Here is a 24,551-nt window from a genome sequence, read left to right as displayed (position 1 = left end):
ACAGGTAACTTCTACTGGATAATTTGCGCTGCTGTGGCAGATTTCTAACATGTTGGTTTCTGATGTCTTTCCTCTAGCGGAGAATGCAGATCCTCCTCGGATGAGACCCCGCTAAGAAATGGTTCACCATCTCCCAGCACTCGCGTTTCTCAGAGCAGAAAGAACAGATCTTCAGACCCCACTGGCATGAACAAAGCCTCTGGCATTGCAAGGCCAGGAGGATGTCCCTAACTGAGGAGCTGGAGAGCCACTTTTCTGCAACCCCCTACACGGTGACAGACACAAGCGAGGGCAGCCTGTTCAGAATCAGACCCAACGCCTCCGCCAATGCCACCGGGGACGGTGTGCCAGCCGCCAGCTCCATGGAGGACATGATCGCTATCTGCACCATCGGGACAATCCTCTCCCTCATGTGCGTGATCGGGGTGACAGGCAACGTCTACACCTTGCTGGTGATGTGCCATTACTTGCGATCATCTGCCTCCATGTATATTTACATCATCAACCTCGCACTGGCGGACCTGCTCTACCTTCTCACCATCCCCTTCATTGTTGGGACCTACTTCATTCAGAAATGGTACTTTGGGGACATTGGCTGTCGCATCCTGTTCAGTCTGGACTTCCTCACTATGCACGCCAGCATCTTCACCCTCACAGTCATGAGCACGGAGCGCTACTTTGCCGTGCTGAAGCCCCTGGACACAGTGAAGAGGTCCAAGAGTTACCGAAAGGCCATTGCTGTTGTCATCTGGCTGGTGTCACTGCTGCTCACTCTCCCAATGCTCATCATGATCCAGCTGGTGCAAAGGGACAACAAAAGCATCTGCCTGCCCACTTGGAGCAAGCTGTCCTACAAAGTCTATCTCACCATCCTTTTTGGTACCAGCATCGTGGGCCCAGGGGTAATCATTGGCTACCTTTACATCCGATTAGCTAAGATTTACTGGGTGTCGCAAACAGCATCCTTCAAGCAGACCAAGCGGCTGCCGAACCAAAAGGTGCTCTATTTAATCTTCACGATAGTGCTGGTGTTCTGGGCTTGCTTCTTGCCTTTCTGGATATGGCAGCTCCTCTTCCAGTATTATGAATCCTTCCCTTTATCTCCCAAGGTGATGAAGAACATTAATTATCTGACAACCTGTCTGACCTACAGCAACAGCTGTATCAACCCTTTCCTCTACACCCTGCTCACCAAAAACTACAGGGAGTACCTGAAGAACAGACAGCGGTCCCTTAGCAGCAGCAGTGGGTACTTCCAAAGGAGGAATCGGTTTCAGAGGATTTCGGGGAGATCCCTGTCCACGAGCAGTCAGCACTGCACAGAGACGTACGTTCTTGCCCACGCTCCTTTGGGAAACAGCAGTGCCTGAAGGTAAAATATATCTCCAAGAACGATCAATATTGACTTCAATGTTGCTTTGATTTAAAGTGTACATTGTAAAGCCAAAGCCTTAGCAGATCCATAATGTGCACACATTTCGTCCAGAGGCTGTGCTGGATGTCTGTTCTTATTTTGTTCGGTGCCACTGATTTGATGCTAGCAACACTCAGCTGAACATCTATCTAAAGAGCCTTTCGCTTTTTATCTTTATATTTTATAGTGTATGTCTCCTCAAGTAGCCATCAATAATGAAAGCCTATAATAGGGCCACCTTTTTTAATAGTATCAGCTCTCTCACAGAGTTTAAAATTATGTTATCCCGTGAATGGCTGTAGTTTGCTCTTTCTTTTCTTTAGCAGTAATGCTAGATTTGTAGTTGTATGAGGACTGAAAACAATGAAATAAAGACAAAGCAGCTGATGTTTGTGACATGCAACCCAGTTTGAATTTGGGGTAGGACTGGACAACGTGGATGAGGGGTGTTTGTCCTGGTTTTGGTCGTATTCACATTTACTCTACGCTCGTGTACGCAGTGGGCTTGATTCTCCATTCACACAGGTGTCTGTAGTGGAGGTACACCACGGTTCACGGCAGCACGACAGGCTTCCCGTGACAGTGCCACAGTCAGGGAACACTCAGCATCCCCTAATGCGCTGACCCCAAGCACATGAGCACCCATGTGGGGGAGCATCATCTGTCCTGGACAAGAGTATCTGCCCTCTGCCCTCCTCCAAGGAGGAATTGGGAACCTCTGATGTTGTTTTTCTCAGGGCAGGCATCGACAAACTGCAACATCCAGCCTGAGGGGCCAGACCTCCATCACCAAGTCCAGGAGGAAAGGACAGAGGGCGGGGCGGGGGGGAGGAGATGTGATTTCCAATGGGCAAAGCTACGCTATCCGAAGTCCCTAATAGTCTCAATTATAAAAGCACTAGTTCCCTATTAGTGAGATCACTTGCTCCCTTCACAGGAGATGATTTTGCTTTACTGCAACAAAAAGTGAATATAGTCCTGCCTACACCAAGAACACTTTGCCTCTCCTGACTTTCACTGATGATAAAGCATCATTAGTATAAATATATCCCCCATGATGTCTGGCGCGTCTCCAATGAGGCTAAAAGTACCTTCTCTGGGATGCTGCCAACATCCGTACAGGAGTCCTCTGCTTGCATTAGCCCCGTTACCTCATTAGCAAGGATATAACGATGCAATGCCAACACAACTCTAACCAAGCTACAGAATTAGAAACAAATTAATGCTTAGGAGTAAATTCAGAACTGCAGTGTGATATGCCATTTGGCAGTGAGCTCCGTTTGCTTACACAGAAACTGAATTTAGGTTTTAACCATCTATTCCCCTTTAAGGCATTTAAATGGTCATTGCTGATGGGGACAGTGAAAGCTCTGCTTCCAGCCTCCCTGGCTGATACACTTGGAAAAGAAATTGCCTCTTTCGTGCATGGGCTTAAAGTTTGTTCTGTATGGAGAAGGTTGCACATATCATGAAAGAGGACCCTCGTGCATGCAGTTTTAACATTGAACTGTTGCAGAAACTGGAAGAGCCTCACTTTGTGTCCCCAACCTCCTCGCACAACACCCGCAGCGGTCCTGAAGGTCAGGTCACCTTACCTGCACCCTGCTTGCAGTGCAGTACATGGACCAGCAAGTCCTACTTCAGGATTAGCCCCTTCCTGATTTCAGAGGGGCAGAAATACCATTATATTTGGCTATTTCCTGCACTGACAGTACTTGTTAGTTTTCAGACCGTCCTCAGGCTGGAGACACAGTAGTCAAAGCCCATTAGAGAGAGTAAAGCATCATTCACCCCACTGTAAGGAAGAGGGGCCCACGGATGGGAGGTGAAGAGGCTTGCTATATTCATGAACCCATTTTCCACTTATATAGTCAGGTGTTTACCATGGGGCAGAATGTAAAATTTGGCCTCCTTTTTTTGGAAATTGCAATTTTAACTTCTCCTTGCTCAGAAATAGCCAAACAAGCTCAGAGGACGAGCAGTTTCCATCGTTGTGAAGGAAAGCCACTGCGGGTTGAGCCTTTAGAAAGCACAGTCCATTTTTTCTAAAATCAAATAGTCAAAGTGAGAGGGCGGTTTGCAAATCTCAGTTAATCCAGGCTTTGCACACCAATGAGGACAGTGTAGAAGAGTCACCGAAAGACACGGGAGCAGATCTGTCTCCAGAGTTAACGAGTCCAACCCCTCTGTCCCCAGCACTACTGCTCTGATTAACTTCTCCAAGCCCACCACAACCAACGTGTCTCAGAAAATATTTGCAAAGAGCCTGCCGTGGCTCCGTAGGTGCAACAAGCGCCCTGAAAGCAGCGTGAGCAGCGTGCTGTGGAAGCGTGGCCACACCGAGGTCCTGCCGTGCCCTGGGAGGAGAGCTGGGCTCAGCGCAGGCTGCGGGGGTTCCCTGCCTCCCCGGGAGGACACACGGCCCCAGCCCTGGGCTGCACGGTCTCGTTTCTCGTTTGAAGCCGGCGCTGTGCTCTCAGGAGGGGCTTGCAAGGGTGTTTGTCAAATCAGCACAACAAAGCCAAGAGAAAAGAAGACACCCGCACGTCAGGGAACGATCCCATCAATACTGGGTCATCTTTGAATGATGAGATGTTTCATTCAAGCCTTTCGATTTCCACCCCAGGCTGGGTTTTTTTGCTCCTTCAAACACTCACATCCATCACCACTCAGCACAGGCAACAATAAGGCAATATTATTCCAAGCCTCCAGGTAAAAGCAAGGCTGCGAGCAGTTCACAAACAACACGTGCCCCAGCTCTGCATCCCCAACTAACTTTACAGGGCACCAGCCACACTCAGGTACCAAACGTTAGGCAGCTGTCCTCTTCCTGAAACCAAACAGCAACTCAACCACGAGAGCCTGCTGCATATAAACGGGGGGCCCGAGCAGTCAGCGAGGTCCGAAGAAGGCTCTGCCTCCTCCAAGACATAGATTCATTGCTTGGTTAACGATAGCTATAAAATAATCATTGTGCCCTATTTACTCCTCCTTGCAGAAACCTAGCATCAGTCAAAGACCCAAGAGCTGATTTTCGCATAAACAAAATTTGAAATCAGTGTGAAAGGGATGTGTGTGTACACGTGGCCGTGTGCTTGCATACCTCAGACCATGCCCCTATACCTGCACCCTATTTGCTAGTTCTTCTTCTCTGTGGGCTGAGACCAGGAACTCTTTCATCATCCTGAAGTCTTAAATCCCCCTGTCTCCGGGGCATTCGGTGCCCCACAGACTGGATTTCACCAGCTGAACTCCAGGTAGCAGAAGTCAAAACTCCAACTTCTTGCTAGTTTAAGCCAGGGAGCATTTAGCAATGCCTCAAGACTCAAAGAAAGTATAGCACTGACTACACCATGGCAGGGTGTCCAAAAAGGGCCAGGACAGAGATGCCAGCCCCCGCCGTGCTCGTACCAGCGAGGAAAGGCCAGGTACCCACTCTGGTGGCTGAAACAGGCAGCGACCTACAGCTGGGGCCAGGCAGCGCTTTCAGTTGGATAGTGTCTCTGCCAGAAAAGGATGACGTTTGTGTTTACCCAAACTATTTGCAAATCCACCCAGAAATTTAAGAATCCTTCTGGAAATTCTTTTTTTTTTTTCTTTTTCCAAATACTGAATTGTCTCATTTCAGCCTTTAGGAGGCAAAACAACACAATTTCTCACTTCAAGATGAAGTTTTATTCATAAGTTTGCTTACACTTCATTTTAAAAACCCTCTGTCCGTTTTGTTCAAACCCCAGGACTCTCACAAAAAGTCCCGCAGTTCAAGCAGCAAAGCAGAGCGCAGCCGCTCACCGCGCTGTGCGTCCCTCTACCCAAAGCCTGCACCCGCGGCGGGGAGCGGTGCAGCGCCCACCCGCTGCCCAATGCCCGCTCGCAGAGTCGCAGCGATCACAGGCAGAAACCTTCCTCTTCACCCGCTGGTGGAGCCTGATTTCAGCTGATCGACAACCCGTGTCCGCGCTGAGCCCCCTCCTTGTCCTGCAACCCGGTGATGGCAAGGGCACAAGATGAGGCTGATTTGGGCCACCCTTTTCTCCTGTGCAGGTGTCCCACCTTGGTCCCTGGGAGATAACCAGGCCAGCAACTCTTCAGCCTACCTCCAACCAGACAGAAAAACCTTGGCACATGCTCCCAGAAGAGGATCTGGGCAATAAATCGACGTGCACAGTTTTGTTTCACTTACAGCTGCAAGATGGGCAAGGACCGGCTGGGTGAGGAGCAGGGATATAGGGAGCTCTTTAGCTCTAGCTCACTGGTTCAGCACGTGGCCAGGGCGTGAGGGGTGGGATTTCCAGATTTGCAGGTGATCTCCTTTTATTTCTCTGGGGTGCTTGCTAGGAAACCTTGCATTTCAGTGTTTGCTTGAGGGCATTAAAAGGAGAAGCCAAAGGCTGAGCAGATCTTGGAGAGCAAATCCACACCTTGGCAGAGCCGCCTAGAAAAAAACATTCCTCTCGCCGGTACCGTCCCACTTGCATCTGCCGTGACTGCCGCACCGGGATGCCTGCACTGACCTTGTCCGCCCTCGCCATGCCCGAGCCTCCCTCCTGCAGCGCCCAGCACACGCGTGCAGCGCACGCTCCGACTGTCTTTTCTTCCCCCCTTCTTTTCAACACGTGTGATCAATTCCCGAGACCCTCGCATAGCTATTACTCCTTCTCCAGATCAAACTCCAGCTGCCTCCAGTGCAAGATTGGAGAATTCATTAACAGAAAAGTATCAGACCCTCTCTCGCTTTTGGCCAGCTTTGCTTCAAGTGACACCCAGGCATGCTGAATATTGTCCAATGCACACCTGGATCCGGGCCAGCTCTGCACGGGGATCGATGCCATCTATTTATTGCATGAGCTGTCATATCCTGGAAAAAAGTGTCGGTTCTAAATGATTCTGATCACTTTTGCATGTCCAAATTCGATATCTCAACTGTAAGTCCTGCTTACACCCTGGCACACCTGATTTGCAGTTAAGGATACTGATTCAGGCATATCAGAAATGTGGTGGAATCAAGATAATCAAGGAGGCAATGTAACAGCAGAGAACGAATTATGCTGCGAGAATAGAGAGGCATATTTGAAAGTGGGCTGGCAAAGGAGAGGCAGAGCAAAAGCAGGCAATTTGTTGCTGATTCCCAGTTTTTCAGTGTAGTAAAACTGAAAGCTAATTGCAAACGTTGCAGAAAAAAAATCTCACATTGTTGAGTGAGTGCCAAGCAGCAGATAAATCCATTGCGGATATTAACAAAGAAATGCATATGAGGAAAAATAATCTTAGTTTTACAGTGATGGACCCTTCCCTCACTTGTATTACTCAGGCAAGACACCTCGGAGCTATAGTAACTCACCAGCTTCACGCTCAGCAGCAACGCAAGAAGCAAACATCCCCGTTGTGCAGAAAGGCACCACGAGCAAAACTGTTTCAGCACACTCCAGCCACTTCCTGCTTAAAATTGAGAGATTTGCCTCAGTTTATCACATCCCCCGTTACTGAAGTACAACATCAGACTGCCGCGTGCCATGACCAAAGCTACTTCACTTCACTCAGTGTATCGAGTGAAGCATCAAGCAGCTATCAACCGAAAATGCGACAAGTCTGAATGCCACAGGGCAAAGCACAGAAATCCAACATGTGCATTCAACTCACGCGAGTCTCCCCGGGCAGCTTTAAGGCCAAACTGCAGCCGTTGGCCAAATGCAGTAGGTGCTGTAAACATTTTAAGAGAAAGTTTAGCTCGTCTTTGTTCTGCGTTCCCAGGAACAAACACCCCATCAACGTAGTTTGAGATCAAGGAGTCCACCACTCAAAAGTCAGAGTTTTATACGCACACTGAAGGCTTGCTGAGAAATTCAGTCTTCCCAAATGTTTACCACCTGGAAAGCCATCTGTCTGCGAGGAGAGCTCATGTTTTTGCCACAAGAGAAAGTACAAATATCATAAATTTCGTTTCAAAGACCAAAACACTCAAGCATGCATAATATTAACTGTCATTAGATTTAATTACATGTCAAGTAGCTGCTGCTCCTAGTTTAAAGCTGTCTGGGAAGAGGATAAAATAACATAGTAAGAGCAAATATATAAAAAAATCAGTGAAAGAATCTGCCTCGATAGAGCAAAACATCCACTGACACAGGACCCGACAGGATTTGCCACAGCAGCTCTGACGGTAACTACCGTCCTGGCTGAGCCGGCATCACCCGTTTCACGCGGACATCCTGTAACTCCCCTAAGAGAGTTAATTCATTGGCACCAGCTGCAGTTCCAGCCACAAAATATCCAAGACCTGTTTTTTCAGATGTGCCAAAGGCAGCACAAGTGGTACACCCACCAACGGACAGATCCTCGAAAGAAATTAATCCTCATGGAAAAGAAAGGCAAATGCCGAAGTATGAGCATCAGTAAGGTAGTTCTCTGAGCACTATGGACAGGAAGATCAACTTTTATGACAAAGATTTCTAAATCTTAATCACTATGCCTCAAAAACAAAAAAAAAAAGGAAGGAGGGAGGTTTCATCTGCAGCACAGTGGCAGCAGGTACCCACATGCTTTGGGAACCAAGGTAGCAACGGTCCTTCCAAGGTTTTCTTTTCTTTTCTTTTCTTCTTGATTGCTTTCAATTATTGAATCTGCTGCACAAATCTGAGCAGACGCGGGCAGCAATGGCACGCTCCGGCTTTTCCTGTGTTGGTGTTTATTCGAAATGCTAAGGGAAGCACACCCAGCCAGCCTCCTGCTGATCACTTGTTTAGTTTGCGGTTTACTGCTCGAAGGAGAGTGTAACATAATTAATTCATTAACTGCAAGCATTTTACAAACAGAACCGTTGCATCCAAAACGTCTACGTAAGTTGGAGAGTCACTAGTACTCTCTGATACCCTTGGAGGCAAATTTCTGTTCTGTGTCCAGAACAGGGACTGGAGAGAGCTCAGGACTGAGGACAACCAGGCTACGGCAGCAAGACGCCGTGTGCCGCGAGCCCCAGTGGCTCCAGCAGCCGCTGACCCAACTGCCCTCGCAGGACAACATCTCGGGGGGGTCAGAGGTGCACCAGGAGAGCTTTGGAGATGCTGGACCTGACGTCAAATGAGAGAAGCAACTCCACCGAAGTCAAGACGATTTCATCCTTGTCTTGCATATTGCCAAAATATTCAGATAGTTTGGCAACATTTAGCAAAGCCTGGAGAGGAGTAAGGCGGGAGTGGAGCAGCAGGGGGGTCCCACCTGGCGTTGGCTGAAATGTGCAGGTAGCCCATGGAAAAGAAAGCCTGACTATGAAGGATATGGGCCAAACCATGCAGGGAGCCCAGGACTGACACGGAGATATGTCACAGTTCAGGCTGACACCTCTGGAAGAAACACATGTTTAATTTTGCACAAAGTTTGCCTATTCTCTGTTTTCAACTCAGGGTATGAATCTCTTACTTCATACAAACTGAGCTTACCAAGGAAAAACTACAGGGCCAAGTCTCTAAACATTAAAAATAGGTTCATTTCTACTGGAGTCAATGCAGCTGTACCAATTTACACTAAAAAAAAACCCAAAAACCGCAAAACCAAAAAGCACCCAAAACATTTTCAACCCTTTGACTCCACTAAACATGAATTTCAGTTGTCCGCATTAATAACAGTCAAGATATCAAATCATCTCGTGAATAATAAAGTACTCCATTTACTAGGACTTGCACTATTCAAATGTGAGGTCTACCCCAAGTCACGCTAGAAACAGTGCAAAGCAATATAACATAAGATGGAATTTCCAAATCTCTCCAGTCCTTGGAGTGTCAGAAAATGCTACATTTCCTCTCTTCAAGGGCAGCCTGTGCTGAACCTTCTTGTGCTGTTCCAGCCTTCTCCTTCATGGCTGGATTTCAGTACAGCAGCTTTGGCCATCTGGCTTCATTAAAACATCATCGTGTCCCCGGCTTTTTTTTGATAGACCAAAAATAGTAAGAGCAGTTTCCCATTTAGCAACCCCTCGTTAATCAGTGCTAGCTGGTTGATTACAATTTAGTTTAGCTAATTAAAGAAGAAAACAACTTTGTAAGCTGCTGGGGCTTGATTTCCTTTCTGCTGGCTAAAATTCTTCCTTGATTTGAAACCTATGTCTGAAAAGATCTGCTTTTGGGCCAACCTGCAACAGCACATACCCTGAGGCAAACATCTAACGCTGCCACACTTCTGCACTGCAGCAAGAGAGGATTTATGCTATCCCTGATCAACGGATGGAGCTAAAACCTAAATAACCTCTAAGAGAAAACAACCGGCACCAAAGCACCATGCAGCAGGACCAGCCATGGGATGTTGGACACTCGGTGTTCATCCAGACCCATTGTAGTTGCTCTTCATGGTTGCCCTTGCCCAGGGAGGTTGGGCTGGAAGGTAAGCAACGTGCCCGTGCCCAGCTGGGGGAGGGCTCCATCCCATCCATGTAGCTGCCACCCTAAGACTCCCTGTCCAGGTTAAAGGAAGAAGTCTGACTGTAATGCATGAAGTAGCTGTAGTCAGCCACCAGAGATCTGAAAGTTATCTTTCTCCCATTCGACGGGAACACTAGACTATTTAAATCCTTGACGGAAAAGAGAAGCCCATAGGCTTTGATACTTGGGTTTGGAATGCTTGAGGATTATCTTGGATATTTTAAGAATCACAAATGCCTGCTTTAGACATTTTCCTTGGAGGAAAAAAACCCCTCAAAGCCTTGGTTGTGAAAAGCAAAAAGTCAGCCTATACCCCCATACCTGAACAACAAAATACCTTTCCCAGGGACAGGAGGTGGTTCCTGTCCCCTCCCCACACCAGGAAATCAGTGTGTTCCCACAGAACAGAGGGGAGCAACGGGGATGTGCTGAAGGCACTTGGCTGAAATTGAAGACATTTTAGCTAAACTGGCTCCAATACGAACTTTCAGGTGAACCCAGGCCAGTCAATTTTTCTGGGTTTAAGATTCTCATCACTAACTTGCCCTTTCTTTCCCCCAACCTTTGTCCCTCTTGCCTATTTAGGATATAAATTCCCCAGGACACTGAATACCCCTTGCAAAGCCTGTGTAGATGTTCAGTACAGCGGGGCCACAAGGTGACCGACGACTTCAAAAGCAGCTGTGATACAAACAACAAATTTCAGCTGCTAATGTTAAAAGCAAAGGTATTTACTACAGAGAGGCTTTAATCCTGTACAAAGCTGGTGCCGTGGTGTCAGAGGTCCGTGCACGGACAGCACACATCACCTGTGCTCCTGAGCGAGGAGGCGGCAGGAGATGTCTCTGCAGCAGGAGGGACCTTGCTCTGTGCATGCCACTTGCTAGCAGCTCCGTGGGACGGCTCTGCCCTGCCCCAGCTAGGTTATACAGCTGCCTCCAGAGTCATTGTGGTAAATATCCTTCTTTTTTTTTTCCTCTTTTCCCAATGAATAATAAAGCAGCCTTCCTGCCCTGCTGTGAAGAGAACGGCTATCTCTGGATATGTGCTTATGGAAGAGCTGCACTGGCATATTTGGAGCTTCTCTGACTGCTCAGGTAAATCCATCAATGACATGTAAAAATGCTGACAAATGGATTAGCTATCACTTTGCATATCTTGGCTAAGGAAAGCAGGCTAATGTCAGATGACCCCAGTATTAGTTAAATGCAGTTGTTTCTCCTTAGAGAGGCAAGCTGAATTTGCAGCTTTGGGAACTTGAAGTATCCACGGCACTCCCCAGCGCTGCACCATCACCCACTGCAGCTGCCCACAGCCAACCCGAGCCTACAAGCACACCTGAAAATCGGTTTTGAAGGATCTGGAAACTGTAGAAACTGCCTTTCACTGAGCTTCTCTGCACAAGCCTGCAAGCGTCTGTATGTGTTACTCCCCGCTGCAGCTCAGCAAACTGCAGCAGCACTCCTCCGGGGGGGAGCTGGCAACACCGGAGCAGAGCAAACCTCCCGGCACAGCTGTGAAACAGAGAGATGAGACGGCGTGCATGGAGGAAAGGACTTCTGCAGCTTTGGGTACAGTCTGCCAGACAGGGGTGGAGAAGGGCTATGGATATCTGTCTCCTGGGGGTTAGCAAACTCTTCCAGAAAAGCACATATCTCAAACTGCTTAGCTGCGAACTCAAGCACATATCTCAAACTGCTTAGCTGTTCCTTAGGGATGAACAGTGTGTCGGGGTGTTCCCTCCTGCAGGAAGGTGAGCTCCCGCCCCAGGTCTGGACCTTGAACAAGTACCACTGCATCCCTGTCGATAAAAAAAAGCTCACAATATTTGCTTTCCTTACTGACGTCCTTTGAGACCAGTGCACAAAACAACAGTAAGCTGTATACTTCTTGGATCTTCCCTTTAGCATAAACTAACACGCAGTTCTATGTTTTCTTTATTTCTGAGCAAAATCATTTTCAAGAAGAGAGAGGATCTGCCAGGTTGGTTGGTTGTAACTTTGGGGTACAAGCCAGGGAGACCCGAGAGCTCTGTCCAAGGCCGTGCCGCGCCAAAGCTGTCTACTGGCATGGCGCAAGACAGCTTCAGCCCTGAGAGATTTAGCACCTCCTCGCTGCAGGACCTGGGTAAGCTTAAGGAAAAGCCTGTGCTCCCGGGAGGCAAGCTGAAATGGGAACACTGCTCAGCATGCTGCCGCTCACACAGAGGCAGGACAACGCCGAGTTATCTTTGGCAGGTCTCCCCCGAGCTGAAGTGATGTTTATAAGGGCGCCCTTTTAAATGAAAGAAAAATATACCCAAGCTGAGTTAAATGACAGATGTTGCTTTAGAGTGAGGTTTGGCGGGGGATGCAGAACAGGATTGTTCTGGCACCATCCAAGGCAGCACTCTTGTGGAGGTTTCTTTGTCTCCATTTTATTTATTTATGCACTTCTGAATTTGTAGCTCTCGTTCGGGGCTGTGCAGAGCTTGCGTGGCAGAGGGTGGAAGGGACTCACGATGCCTACTGATGGGGGAACCAAAAATTCTCTATGGACAGCAGAATAACCAGGTGGGTGGATGCGTATCAGTGGGCACACGCGTGTGGTCGTGTCAGTGTGAGAGTGTTTGGAAGAGCGACTGCGAAGTGCTTTTGTGCATGACAGAGGCAGACGAGCGCGGCGTTCAGTGCAGGCACATGGCTGTGCACATGGGCAAAAGCACCACATTCCTCCTAACCCGCTCTGAGGCAGCTTTGTTAACATTCCTGGTGGATCAGCAGCAAAGATAACAGAGCCTTCTTTCAGTCCTGGAACGAGCAAGTGTATGCTTTGGGTAAAGGGTCACGGGGAGACAATCAAGAGCCACTCGCACTGACTTTCATCCAAGGAATTTTCCAAGACTTTCCCAGAGATCTATATCACATCTGCTTAGCATCACCCCCACGGCCTCTAAGCATCTCCTGTGCCAAACCAGCTTAGCAAAGCCAGGGGAATAGAAGAGCCTTCTAATAACAGCACCTAAAACCCCCACAGGGAGGAACAATTTGTCCTTCACCATTCCTGTAACAGAAAACTATACTGGGCTACAGTGAATATCTATGTTCTCTGCATCCACTACATTGGAAAAACCTCAACAGCAGCAATATGTCAGAAGCACCGTTACAATTGGCAAACCCAGCTCGATGCACGGCAGGGAACAAGGGCCCGGCTCCACCGGCATAGGGTGGGGAAAGCATCACTTGCAGGCACTTTGCTACACCTATAATTACAGGAATGTACAAATGGATGTAAAGACTGCCCAGATCCCAGAAGCTCAGTCTATTAACAGCCAGAGACCCAGCCTCAGGCAGGTGACCTCAATGTCCATGCCCTCCTACAGCCTATGTGGTAAGTGGACCCCATGCCTCTTCTCCACTCTGAGAGGGACTTGCCTCTCAGTAGGGGCTAGACCTGATGAAGGCTCTCCACGCACAGCTCTGGCATAGATCTGCATCACATCGGAGTCAGAGCATCCACATGTCTGACCCTTTAGTTTGATTCATAATTTTGTAGATAGCACAGGAGCTACAGAAAATGTGGCTGGTTCTGAAGTCCAATATAGCAGGAACAGTGTGCACCCGCTGTAACTACCGGAGCCTGAATACTATTAGTCAGTACCTGACAGCAACAGAAAATCAGTATAATTGGCACCGTACAGCTTGCGGTTATCCTACAGGAGATTGTACCTTGCTGGACCAAGCCACAATAAAAGAGCTTGATATAACTCTGCAGCTCAATACACCGGGGCCCTAAGCAAATCACTATTATCTGAAGCACAATAAATATGGGGCCAGTTCAAAGGCCACTGCAGACGGTGAAGAGCGTCCCACCGACCTCAGCAGGCTTTGGATCAGCCCCCGTAGGACTGCGCATTCCTGCTGTCTCGAGTCCTCGCCCACGTTTTGCAGCGCACGGGTGCATCTCGCAGAGCCCCAGCTCACTTGGGTGTGAAATGTATGCTGCTCATTTTGGCAGGGATACAGACAGGGAAAGCAGGAGATAGCACACAGACGGAGAAAATATTTTTTTTCCTTTTTTTTCTTTTTCTCTTGACTACTAGTGTTTTCTGTGACAATCCCCATGGCATTCAATACATCAGAAATTAAAGAAGCTACTATAGAGAAACAGCAGGTGTGCATGGGTGGGAAAGCTTTAAAATAAGCACTTTAAAATTAATTATTAGATAACAATGTTTTATCTGAAGCTACTTAGATAACGGCAGGTTAACAGCTGGCAGGACTGAAGGTGCCTATTCTGCTCACACAGGCACAACAGAAATATGTGCTTTATCTCATAGCCATGCTGGGTGCAAAACGCATTTCTCTGAAGATTTTCATTCACCCTCAAAGCACTTTGAAAACACGGAGAGCTGTTTGTCCAGTTATTCACCCAGCTCCTCCCTCGTCCTCCCTCTTCCTCAGCACTGCAGTTTGAGCAAAAATGCTGGGTGCATCCTCAAAAGTGGATGTACCTGCTCCTTTTTTTGCAGTCTAACACACGTTCATTTGTCTCCCTAATTCCTGGCCTCTCGCTTTTCTCATCAAACCAAAGTATTGAAAAGCACAAGATTGCCTCAAGAGTCTAGCAAAAAGATTTACCAGATGCTTAAGACACGGAAGCTCATCCACAGCCAGAGAAGCACACTGGAGCAATTTAAAAACTGCTGTAGATCAACCTTTAATTTTACAAGCTATACAATAACTCCAAGTTTTTTCGATGGCCCACAAAAAAAGGAAGGGGGTTGTTTTCTGTTTCCTCGGGCAGCTGCATTTACATGAAGAGTAATCTTCCAAACGGTCACCGATCAGTCAGATCCCTGGAAGCACTTTGAGGACAACCTTCCCGCAGAGCTGGGGCTGTAGCGTCGGGCTCAGATACCCAACAGCAGCGCTGGGCTAGAGGCAGAGGGGACAAAGTCCTCTCTCCTGCCAGCAGGACAGGCTGGCCCCAGGACACTGGGATGAGGAAAGCATCCAGGTCCTGCCTTTTTGGAGGCCTGAGGAACAAATTACTACGTCAAGGCATGGTGTCAAGAGAGAGATATCGAATGCTTTGGCTGTTGGTGCTACTACAGCAACGAGAACAGATTAAGTAGACAGATGTCTCGAAAAAAAAGGAATCTGAATCCTTCCCTAGGGGAATGGATTCTATCACCACTGATTTTTTAGGTAGGAGTCATCCTGGAATGCCATGGTTTATGGAAATGTTACCTTGGCATCCAACATGGGCCCTTTCAGAAGAGCTTGGTAGTTTAAGCTTTCTCACAAATGGACACTTTTCCACCTTATGAAGTCACCGGCCTTTTTAATTTCTCTCTCCATCCCAGACAGAGCAAGGACTGAAATCCCTGCGGAGCGTGAGGAGGAGGGCTTGGCCCAGCGGCGAGACTGGGAGAAACCCATACTGACACAGCGCCTGCTCTGGAGAGGGCTCTTGGTCTCATCTCCCACAAGCAGTGAAATTTATTCCAGGTTTTTGTTTTCTTTCTCTTCTTTTTTACCCCCCGAATGATCCTAAGTCTCCGGTGGGACTCCACATTTTGTTGTATTCCAATCAGCAGCAAGAGTAGTGGCTTTTGGACTGCAAAAAGTAGAGTGAAAAAGCAGACAGCGGTGGGAGAAACAACACACAGACGTCCTGGTGCCAGCACTGATGTCACGCTCAACAGATATTTGAAAGAATTTAGTGGCTTGGTATCATTTACTCCCAGAAGCAGCAGCTATCCAAAGCACACAATTTGCAGGAATTCTGGTCTCTACGTGCCCGACAAGTGGAACAAACTCTGGTTTGTATCTCACGCTGCAGGGACAGGATGGGTTGAAGTCTCCTGGACTTTGGGAGTCCAACTGCTTTACGGCAATTTAAAGATCATCTTTACTGGCTCAAACGTGAACCCCCCTCCCCAGGAGGTGACCTGAACGGAGGGGTAGGACTTCATGGACAACACCAAGTGGGACCCCCTTGTGTCTCTGCAGAGGGTCGGGCTCGCTCAGGCTCCCTCCTTACTCCCTCTGCAGGGACATGGTCCGCTGGCAGCGAGGTGCTGGGCCAGTCCGATCTCACGAGTAATGGGCAGGGATCCGCTACGGGCTTAGCAGAAAGGAAAAACATCAAAAGGCACAAGCAAGCGACACTAGGAGATGCTGCCCCCTTCTTATCTCTCATATGTCAACACCACCCCAGCAGAATTGGGGACGCACTGCAGAGCCTGGGGAGGGAGCCAGGCTCCCCTTGGACCACAGGGACCTGATCGCATCTGTCCTGCACCCTCCTCCAGCGATGTGCCCCCACCCCAGCCCGTGCAGTGACCGGTGCAGCTGGGCAAGAGCTGTCTCAGCAGAGAGAACCCCGATGCTCCCGCCATGGGAAGGGCTGGTTTCCAGCAGCAGGACCCTCGTGGCAGGGGGGAGCAGCGGTGGGGAGCGCTGCTCGCACTGGGTGGGTGCACGCTGCTGCAACAAGGCACCACGCTGCACTTGCACGAGCCGCTGCCAGCGTTTCTGATGCCAGCAGGATGGCGGGATGCAGAGGCTGGCGTTGCTTTTCTCCACCACGAAAGCTGGTTTTAATTAGCTCCTTCGCCTCAAAGAGAACACACATACTTTCAGGATGAAGTGGGACCACTGGCAGGGCTGGGGATGCTGGGAGAAAATACCCTGCAGGACAAGTAAGAGCACTCCTATCCTGTTATTCCACAGCTTTACCAGTGTATTATCCACGTTATTCTCCGCAGGTAGAACTCAACCTGGGCTGACAGTGGGCAAAAGGCGTCCAAATCATGTCCCGCTTCTGCACCATCCAGTAAAAGAGGATCAAAGAACCTTCGGCTAATTATTTACCTGACAGACTTCACATTCAGAAATTCTCTCTTTCCAGATTCTGAGATAAATATTAATAAAAAAAAAAAAATTATTCATCATTTTTTCTTCCATCAGTTATCTAATAAGGCTTGTTACTTGGCCACTACTGTTTTCTGTACAGAGAGCTTTCTAGCAAGTGTCACAGTGGTAGTCACAAAGCACAGTCTGCTCGCATGGTAGACCAAGAATCACCAGCTTTCTGGTCTGATCCTAAGCCCATTTTGAAGCCAGTGGGACTCCTTAAATCAGGTCCTAGGTGATTTGGCAAATTTACAGAGGAACGCTTGTTTCTGAGTGACAAAGCAGGAGCTGGTCAGAGCTCCTGGTTGCTTTAGCTTTCTGTTTCTTCTGGTGGCCTGGGACATCTCTCCACATACCTACACCTCTGGTTGCTCACTCACTCCTCCCTGATACAGTATCTTTCTTTTTTTTTTTTTTTTTTTGGTGCATAATACATATTGTCATTTTGCATTTCTTTAAAATAAATTCAAACTCGAGAACAGAAAAAGTAGCACAGTCCAGACTACGTAGATGTATTTCTAAGAAATCCAGTGTCTTTGTGTTTGAAAAAGAGCCTGCCTTGAATTTAAGAATATACAAATAACTTTGAAGCTGATCATTCAAGATCAGAGAGGAGCCTTCTGCCTCCGGGCAGGGGAGAGCCAGTTCCCCCATCCCTTCTGCCCAACCAGCAAGCACAACTCTCTTCTCGGCAGTGAATCCCATCCTAAGCCTTGCCAGCTCAGCCTCCCCATCATTAAGACGATGTAGCAAATTAAGCCTGGAACCAAGGGCTCTGTACACAGCATGCATTCTGCATGTGCCCTGGCTCGGGATATTCAACAGGCACACACCTCGTACCAGGTTTGCTAATAGCATGTGTCACTGGTCTCCTGGTCTAGTGCCACACGTTGGGAACAGGAAAATTCCCTAAAAGTCATAATCTGAAAGGGAAACGGGGAAAATCCTGTGGCCAAGACCAAAATCATGAATGACTCTATCCTGGAGAAACCTTTCGGCAGGAAAACAGGGACCCATATTCTGTGGCTACCCCAGCCAAACCCAGACATCTGGTCATCCTAAAGTAATCCCCTCTTTGCCTTGCTTCATGGATGCAAAGGACTTGGAAAGCAAGCACTGCTTAGCATTAACCACAGCAGGTAAGGGAAGAGCTGAGACACCAACAGATACAGCCTGAAGCATCAGATTAGTGGAAGAAAGATGCTGCTGTACAATGCGGCTGTGCCAGTACTTCTGATAAGCGTCTCATACCGGCTTTAAATACAAGTGGCAGACAGACAAACACACACACCCGCCAAGCTACGGTACATAAACACAACCACCCAGTGGCATCTATATTCTTTTATCCAGCATTTATTAAAGATCAGCTTTTCCTTTGCTACTCCCAGTTGAAACAGATCAAATGGTTGCACAGGAATGAGTAACTTTTGAGATGATCAAAACATAAAGAGAAATAATCACCGGTGTTTCTCACCACAGACTTAGCTGGCTGGCTGTAGGATTAGTTTTCCTCAAAAAGAAGAAAGAAATTGTACGTTGTGCTGAAGCACTAAAGCCACCAGGTACACTTTTCCTTCTCATGACCTTCTCTAAATCCGTTGATCTGCACTATGAAACAGAAGTCAACAAACTCATTAAACTACCAGTATAATGTATTTGCCCCACAACACATTTTGCCCCTCAGTTAATGAGTATGGGGAAATAAAAAGGACAGATATGGGAACAGTTCACTGGCACCACTACGGAGATAGCAGTCACCTTCATGCTCTGGGCAACTGATGCATTAACGGTGTATTAGAAGTGACAAGTTTCAAGAATTCATGCAATGGAGACAGTCCTCATTTGCCATAATAAAACAGACTGGGAAAGCATCCGTCGTGATGCTATCAACTGGATCCCGAACCCAATTGTCCACCCTGTGACGTGGCTCTTTTGCATCCAGAAAAGATATGTGGGCACGAAAGCAGTGTAAAATAACGATAATCAGCAAGTGCAAGGTGGCCATAGCCACTTCTCAGAGTGAAGTAAAGACAATAATTTCTTCTGTGCATTTTCCTTCTCCTTTCCTGATTTACAAAAGACCCAGTTATCATTTTCTCAGCTGGATTCATTTCAAGCAGGTATTTCTTCAAAGTACGCTCCGATTTTTGTCACTCAGTTTGGACTGGACACCAGTGTCAGATGGGATTGCTACTGGTCCCCAACTGGATGAAACACACTCACAGACCTGGATTTCTGATTAAAATTTTCACACTTGCAAATTGACACATTTGCTTCCTGCAAATAATCACTCACAGTAGCTTTTCCCAAAGGCATTCCTGCCAGCAAACGCATTAGCTTAAGTATTTGGGGATTTGACCACAAAGAAGGTCACAAAAAAAACAGAAGAAGCAAACGCAACATTTAATTTGACAAATATTTACCAAAGAATGGCACCCAGCCTCTGTGGCAGCCATCCCACAGTAATTATAATCCTTGCATCCGTGTCTCATTTAGAAAACCTGAATGGAAGGAAATCGTCAGTATTCTTTTGGGGAAACAAAATTTACCTTGAGTAAAATCTAGCTCATGCAACCAGCCACCAAAAGCCCCGCTGAGCTCCCAGGCAGAGCTTAAGGACAAATTTTGCCAGCTGTAGGCTACAGAAGTCCGTGTTTAATAAGTGTGGACTCGTCAGTAAGTCCCTGGCAGCAGTCTGAAGGGAAAGCGTGGCAGGTTTTGAAAGGCACCCGTCTGAGGGAGCTCACAGATTTGTACTTGTCGCGGATGACAGTGAGAAACCTTTCAAAGGGTACTCTGAGAAAATTGGTTTATGTAATTATAGAGATTCATGGTTCCAGGGGGTTCATTGCTCTCCTGGAGCTCTTGGCGCGGAGGAGTCAACAGAAGACAAATGTAACGTCGTCTTTGGATGGAGACTGTGTGATCGTACCCACGAGGGACACAGAGTGACCAGCTTCAATGTTTGGTTAGGTGAGAATAAAGCAACCCTTCCCTTGGAGGAGGCAGGGACTGCGGGAAGAGCCTCACGGCGGCAAATCGCCCCGGTGTGCAGAAAAAGCCATCAGAGCTGGGAACCAGCGGCCACATTATTTCCATAGGGCAGATGGAAGCAGTTCATTATCGAAGGCACTGAGTTTGCCAAGACTTCTCATTAACGGTGCACATTTATGCGGTTAGTCTGCGATGATTTTCACGGTTTGAATGTATTAAAGGCAGTGTGTTGAGGTCTCATTTAGGGGTAGGGTGTCTGAAGTAAACGTCTACAGCTATAAACCGCAAGAGTCCTAGCCACAGCCCTGAATTTCCCCATTATAACATTAAATTCATCATTTAAATAGCACCCTAACTGAGATTTCAATGAATCAAATATATGGAAAATAAATGTCGAAGTCCATCTACATTATTTAGTGTATACACAGGGCAGAAATAATGAATCCATAGAGATGTAAATCAAGGACTTTTAAAACCAGATCTGTCATTGCCCTGTCAGGACGACAACAGGATGTTGTGCCCCCAACTCCCACAGTTTTCTACCAAGTCTCAGGCGTAGAGTGATTTTTTTTAAATGCTCTGGTTCCTGAAATCCCAGACTGTTGGAAAACCTCATCTTTCTCTAAAAAAATATATACCATTAAGTTTCTAGCCCCTCAGGTTGCACAGATTAGCTCATAAATGTGACAAAGAAGACAAAGAGAAACCCGGGTCTATTTTCTCATACCGTCTTGTGCTGCCTAAGCCAGACTCAAGCCAGACTTCTGGCTCAGCTCAAGGCTGATGCTCCAGCTCCCGAGCACCCACGGATTCACTGCCTGCCCTCGACCCCTGGCTCAGCACACACATCTTGAGAAAGCCTTGCCAAAGACAAGGGCGGGATGAAAGAAACAAGGTAATGAAAAAGAGCAAACTAAAAAAGCCAGTTGGGGTCTTCCTGATGCAGGAAGACAGCAAATTCTTGGAGAAAGTACCACCAGAAAGGACCCAAACCAAAACCCTGAAGCTCGCAGACTGCAAGGAATTTGAAAAGTTGGCTTTCAGCTGCACTTATATGTTGATTATAACATATAGGTGCATACAGCTGGAATGAATAACACTTTGAATGTAATGCCTGAGCTCTGGGCCAGGGCAGCAGCACCTTCCCTGGATAGGGAGGTTTGCTCCGGCTGCGGACCTTGCTCCCCGAGGCAGGAGACTGAAAAGGCTTCACGTAAGCACCCTGCTGAGGTTTTATCTAACTGGAAATGTTCCTTCTGTTATTCTGAACAGTCTGTCCACACCTCATGGCATAAACTGCTTTAGAAATTACAGCCCTGGAACGTAAAACCGGGGCAGGCTGGCTGCTAGCCCTGGCTGCTCCTTGCAGCCTCTTTGCCAAAGGGTATCTGGTGTCGGCAATAGAAAGAGGGGCAGAAGCACAAAAAAAGCAAAACCTCGCTCCAGCAGCCATCCACGCTACTGACCAGGACCGTCTGCTTTGTGCCGCAAAAGAGGGGCGGACAGAGCCCCCATTTCGGACAAAACAAGTCCTCCAGCAATTCTTCTGTAATATACACTCCCCTCACGTTTCCACCCCACATCTGGATTTTGCCCCAACGCCTCCTGAAATGGCTTCTCGATCCGTCAGCATCGAGGTGAAAAGCACGCAAGACTATTTTGGGTGAGAAACGCTCAGAGCTGCTGCTGCAGAGCGGGTTTGGGGAAGGCTGCCCGGGAGCCGAGAGCAGGGCAGCGCACGGACCACGAGCGAACCTGCCCCAGCCTCGGCAGCAGGAGCAAGCAGGATATGTGTCAATCCATCCCAAACGCGGCCAGTGCACGGGAATGCAACCAAATCAAGCAGTCTGGTCCAAGGCCTGGCCTCCAGATGTTCCCAGATAAGATAAACAGCTTTGCACCGCAGTGATCAGATTTTTCCTCCCCTATGCTCACTCCTAACTTATCAAGGGTTAAGAGGGCTAAAGTGCATCCACATTAATAGTGTTCATATGCAGTTATCTATCCCATACTAAGGCGGGGGGGGACAAAAAGCATAGCCCAACTAAATCATGATAAAGGGTTGCATTCCTCAGCTCCTGTGATGGGCCCTGTTTTATCAACATACTAGCCAGAAAAGAGGTTTTGGCCCCAGATGATATGCAATAATTATCTTGACAGCAGTACTTGAAGGATTTATCTTCTATATTGCTCCCTGTGTTTTTAACATTAAACTCTCTGCCACCATATTTAAGGCCAACAGAGGGTTTACAGGACAAATGCCAAATACGTTGAAAAGGTTTCATCACATGAAATTACATCTTAAGCACTAAAGAGAACAAATGAAGAATTGGGTGAAGGCAGATGCCAGAGTGACGAAGCTAATACTGGAACTCTTTATCTTCAGAGAAGAATGACCGGGTAGCTGCTGCTTTGATGTGTAGCAATTAAAGAGTAATTTACACAGTGCCACTTAGTGACAAGTATAATTATGTTCTACTCAGGGTACATATCAGATAATAATTGCCTCCAGCTGAGCTGGAGTTTGTAACTCACTAAAAGGGACTTCAATGATATGACCAAACATGCATTTCAGCTAGAAATTTTATGACTGACCAGAAGATCACAGGAGTTGCTCACAGCTTTTTGAAGAAAATTGCAATAACACCTTGATCTCCTCTATATAAATAATTGCATTGATCTCTGCACAGATCTATAACAAAGATAAGAAGGTACAGAAGAAATGATGAGATTTCTGGGACAGATCATAGAGGAAGTTGTTCAATTCACAAGCCTCTGGTGCCTAAAGCTTTAAAAAAAATTGTAAAAAAAGATACAGCAGTGCCAGATATGGTCAGTAGCCAAAGTTTGGTAGACAAAGGATGCCACCAGCCTTGTGGGTGCCCTCTAGAAACCTAAGGAACACCTACGGGAACTGCCTGGCACATATAGGGACACCCTTATTTAGACTCTGCAGTGTCTTATCTGGGCTATGGTCGCTCCAAAAGACATCAACTACTACTCCCAGGACGCTGCTGGAATTAACTTTTATTAGCCCTCATTGACATAAAGCCCCAGAGCACCGACACCAGCTCCATAGCCTGGCCTGTAACACTTGCATGAAAAATAAAGTCTTACATTAAGCTGTGGACAGACTCGAGCTCTTCCTTAGAGCAGAAGTGCTCAGCTACATGCTACGAAAGAGACCTTCAGGGTGGCCGTAGCTTTGAAAGCATCCCCAAACGTTTCCAATTAGAAGGAGGAATTACAAATGTAATGGTGTTTTTGAGCACGTACTCAGTGTTTCTCTCCCCAGATTCCGCTGGTCTTTGGACTGCCCTCAGCTGGGAATTACAACGTGAAAGGGCACGGCATGAGGGTGTGGGAACAGGAGATGTGACTGTAGCAGCATCACTGAAAGCCAAGAGAGAAAGTTTCTGTTTAGTTGGGTTTCAGAAAGTTTTGGGACAGTATGGCTAGTGCCCTAACAACACAACTTAAAGCTAAGTAGGACCTAGGCCACACACAGAGATTTGGGAGTTACAAGAAATGCCAAGAATTTCTCCAAAGGGAATAAAGTCGAGTCTACCCCTTCCCCCAGAACCTACAGCTGACCTCATTTACCATCAACATAAAACGTGCAGTGACATGAATATTCATGGTGAACCCAAAGCAAGCGTGAAGTGCTGTGCAGAGCCTGCTGGGCACCGGCAGGCTGCAATGCAGTGCTGAGATACTCGAGCTCGCAGCGGTGCCGGGCTCCGTCCAGCTGTGCAACCCCGGGCGAGCGCGCGCTCCTCAGGGAGCAGTACCCAGACCTTCAAACTCAGGCTCAGGCTCGCCCTCAGCAGATCCTCCACCCCTCCACCCCAAGAATCCAGCAGCCTACTTGTCTCTAAGCATGTTGGTGTTAAATGCTTATGGTTTGGGGTGTACTTGTACAATTGGCCGCTGAGTTGCACTGAGCAGCAAGAAGCACAAAAATAAAGCAGGTCATAAAAGCTGAGCTCAGTAACATCTTGCATTGCAAACTAAGCAGCCCTATGGCTTCTCCTAGATTTTATCAGCCTGGTCAGGGGAACAGCAGTGGTACTAGAGGTAGTTTTGATTAACTACCGTGACGTGACTCAAATGCGCAAGTGTAGAAATGCATCAGAGTGTGGGATGTCAGTTCAATGGACAATGAAAGTCACTTTAAATGAAAGCTCAAGGCATCTTCTCACACTTATTTATCTTCTTCCTCCTCTGACGTGAGGATGGAAGACGGTATGAGTCAAATTCTACCTCTCCTGTTAGTTCTGGTTTCTAACTGGAAAAGGACTCTCAGAAAAATTCATTAAACTGGTGAGGTGGCTCAAGAGTTTACTGCCCCTACTCATCACCCACCATGCCCCTATGCCATGGACCATCCCACGGAGAAGAATCGGCACAACAGGACCCGTGGCTCTAACTTCTCGTCACTGCCCACGTGAGCAGGGTCCCTGTCCAGGACAGCCTGGGACTCTCCCATCTCGCACCTTGCTGGGTGATAGCTCCAGAGAGATGGCCGCTCTCACTCTGCAGGCAGGACCCGGCTAAGCCAGAGCGGCCAGAACTTCTGTCCCAGCCCCTGGTCCCCCAGGCAGCTGGATGTCAAAGCAGCCTTTTGGGTAGCTTCATAAGGATACAGCAGGCACTGGGGCACGACGAGAGGTTTCACCTGGCACCGAAGTTTCGCTTGTCCTTGCAAGTAAAGGTCTGCTAAGGTTAGCCTGGGGTGAGGGATTCCTCTGTGATGATGATGATGATTTTAGGAGGAGTCCAATGACTGCTATCATTAGACCAAGACTGGCTTAGCGAGGGTGGATACAA

General features: G+C 47.7%; 1 protein-coding gene across 1 annotated transcript; it reads left to right on the top strand.

Annotated features, from left to right (window-relative positions):
• Window positions 1-221: 221 nt before the first annotated feature.
• LOC142091176 (urotensin-2 receptor-like) lies at window positions 222-1,370 on the top strand. The gene has a single exon (XM_075170112.1). The coding sequence runs from the start codon at window positions 222-224 to the stop codon at window positions 1,368-1,370; it is 1,149 nt and encodes a 382-aa protein (XP_075026213.1).
• Window positions 1,371-24,551: the final 23,181 nt, after the last annotated feature.

Source organism: Calonectris borealis, chromosome 20 (assembly GCF_964195595.1).
Source record: "Calonectris borealis chromosome 20, bCalBor7.hap1.2, whole genome shotgun sequence".
NCBI classification, from domain to species: Eukaryota; Metazoa; Chordata; class Aves; order Procellariiformes; family Procellariidae; genus Calonectris; species Calonectris borealis.
The sequence above is the reverse complement of the archived record's forward strand: the minus strand, read 5'-3'. Positions and strand labels throughout refer to the sequence as shown.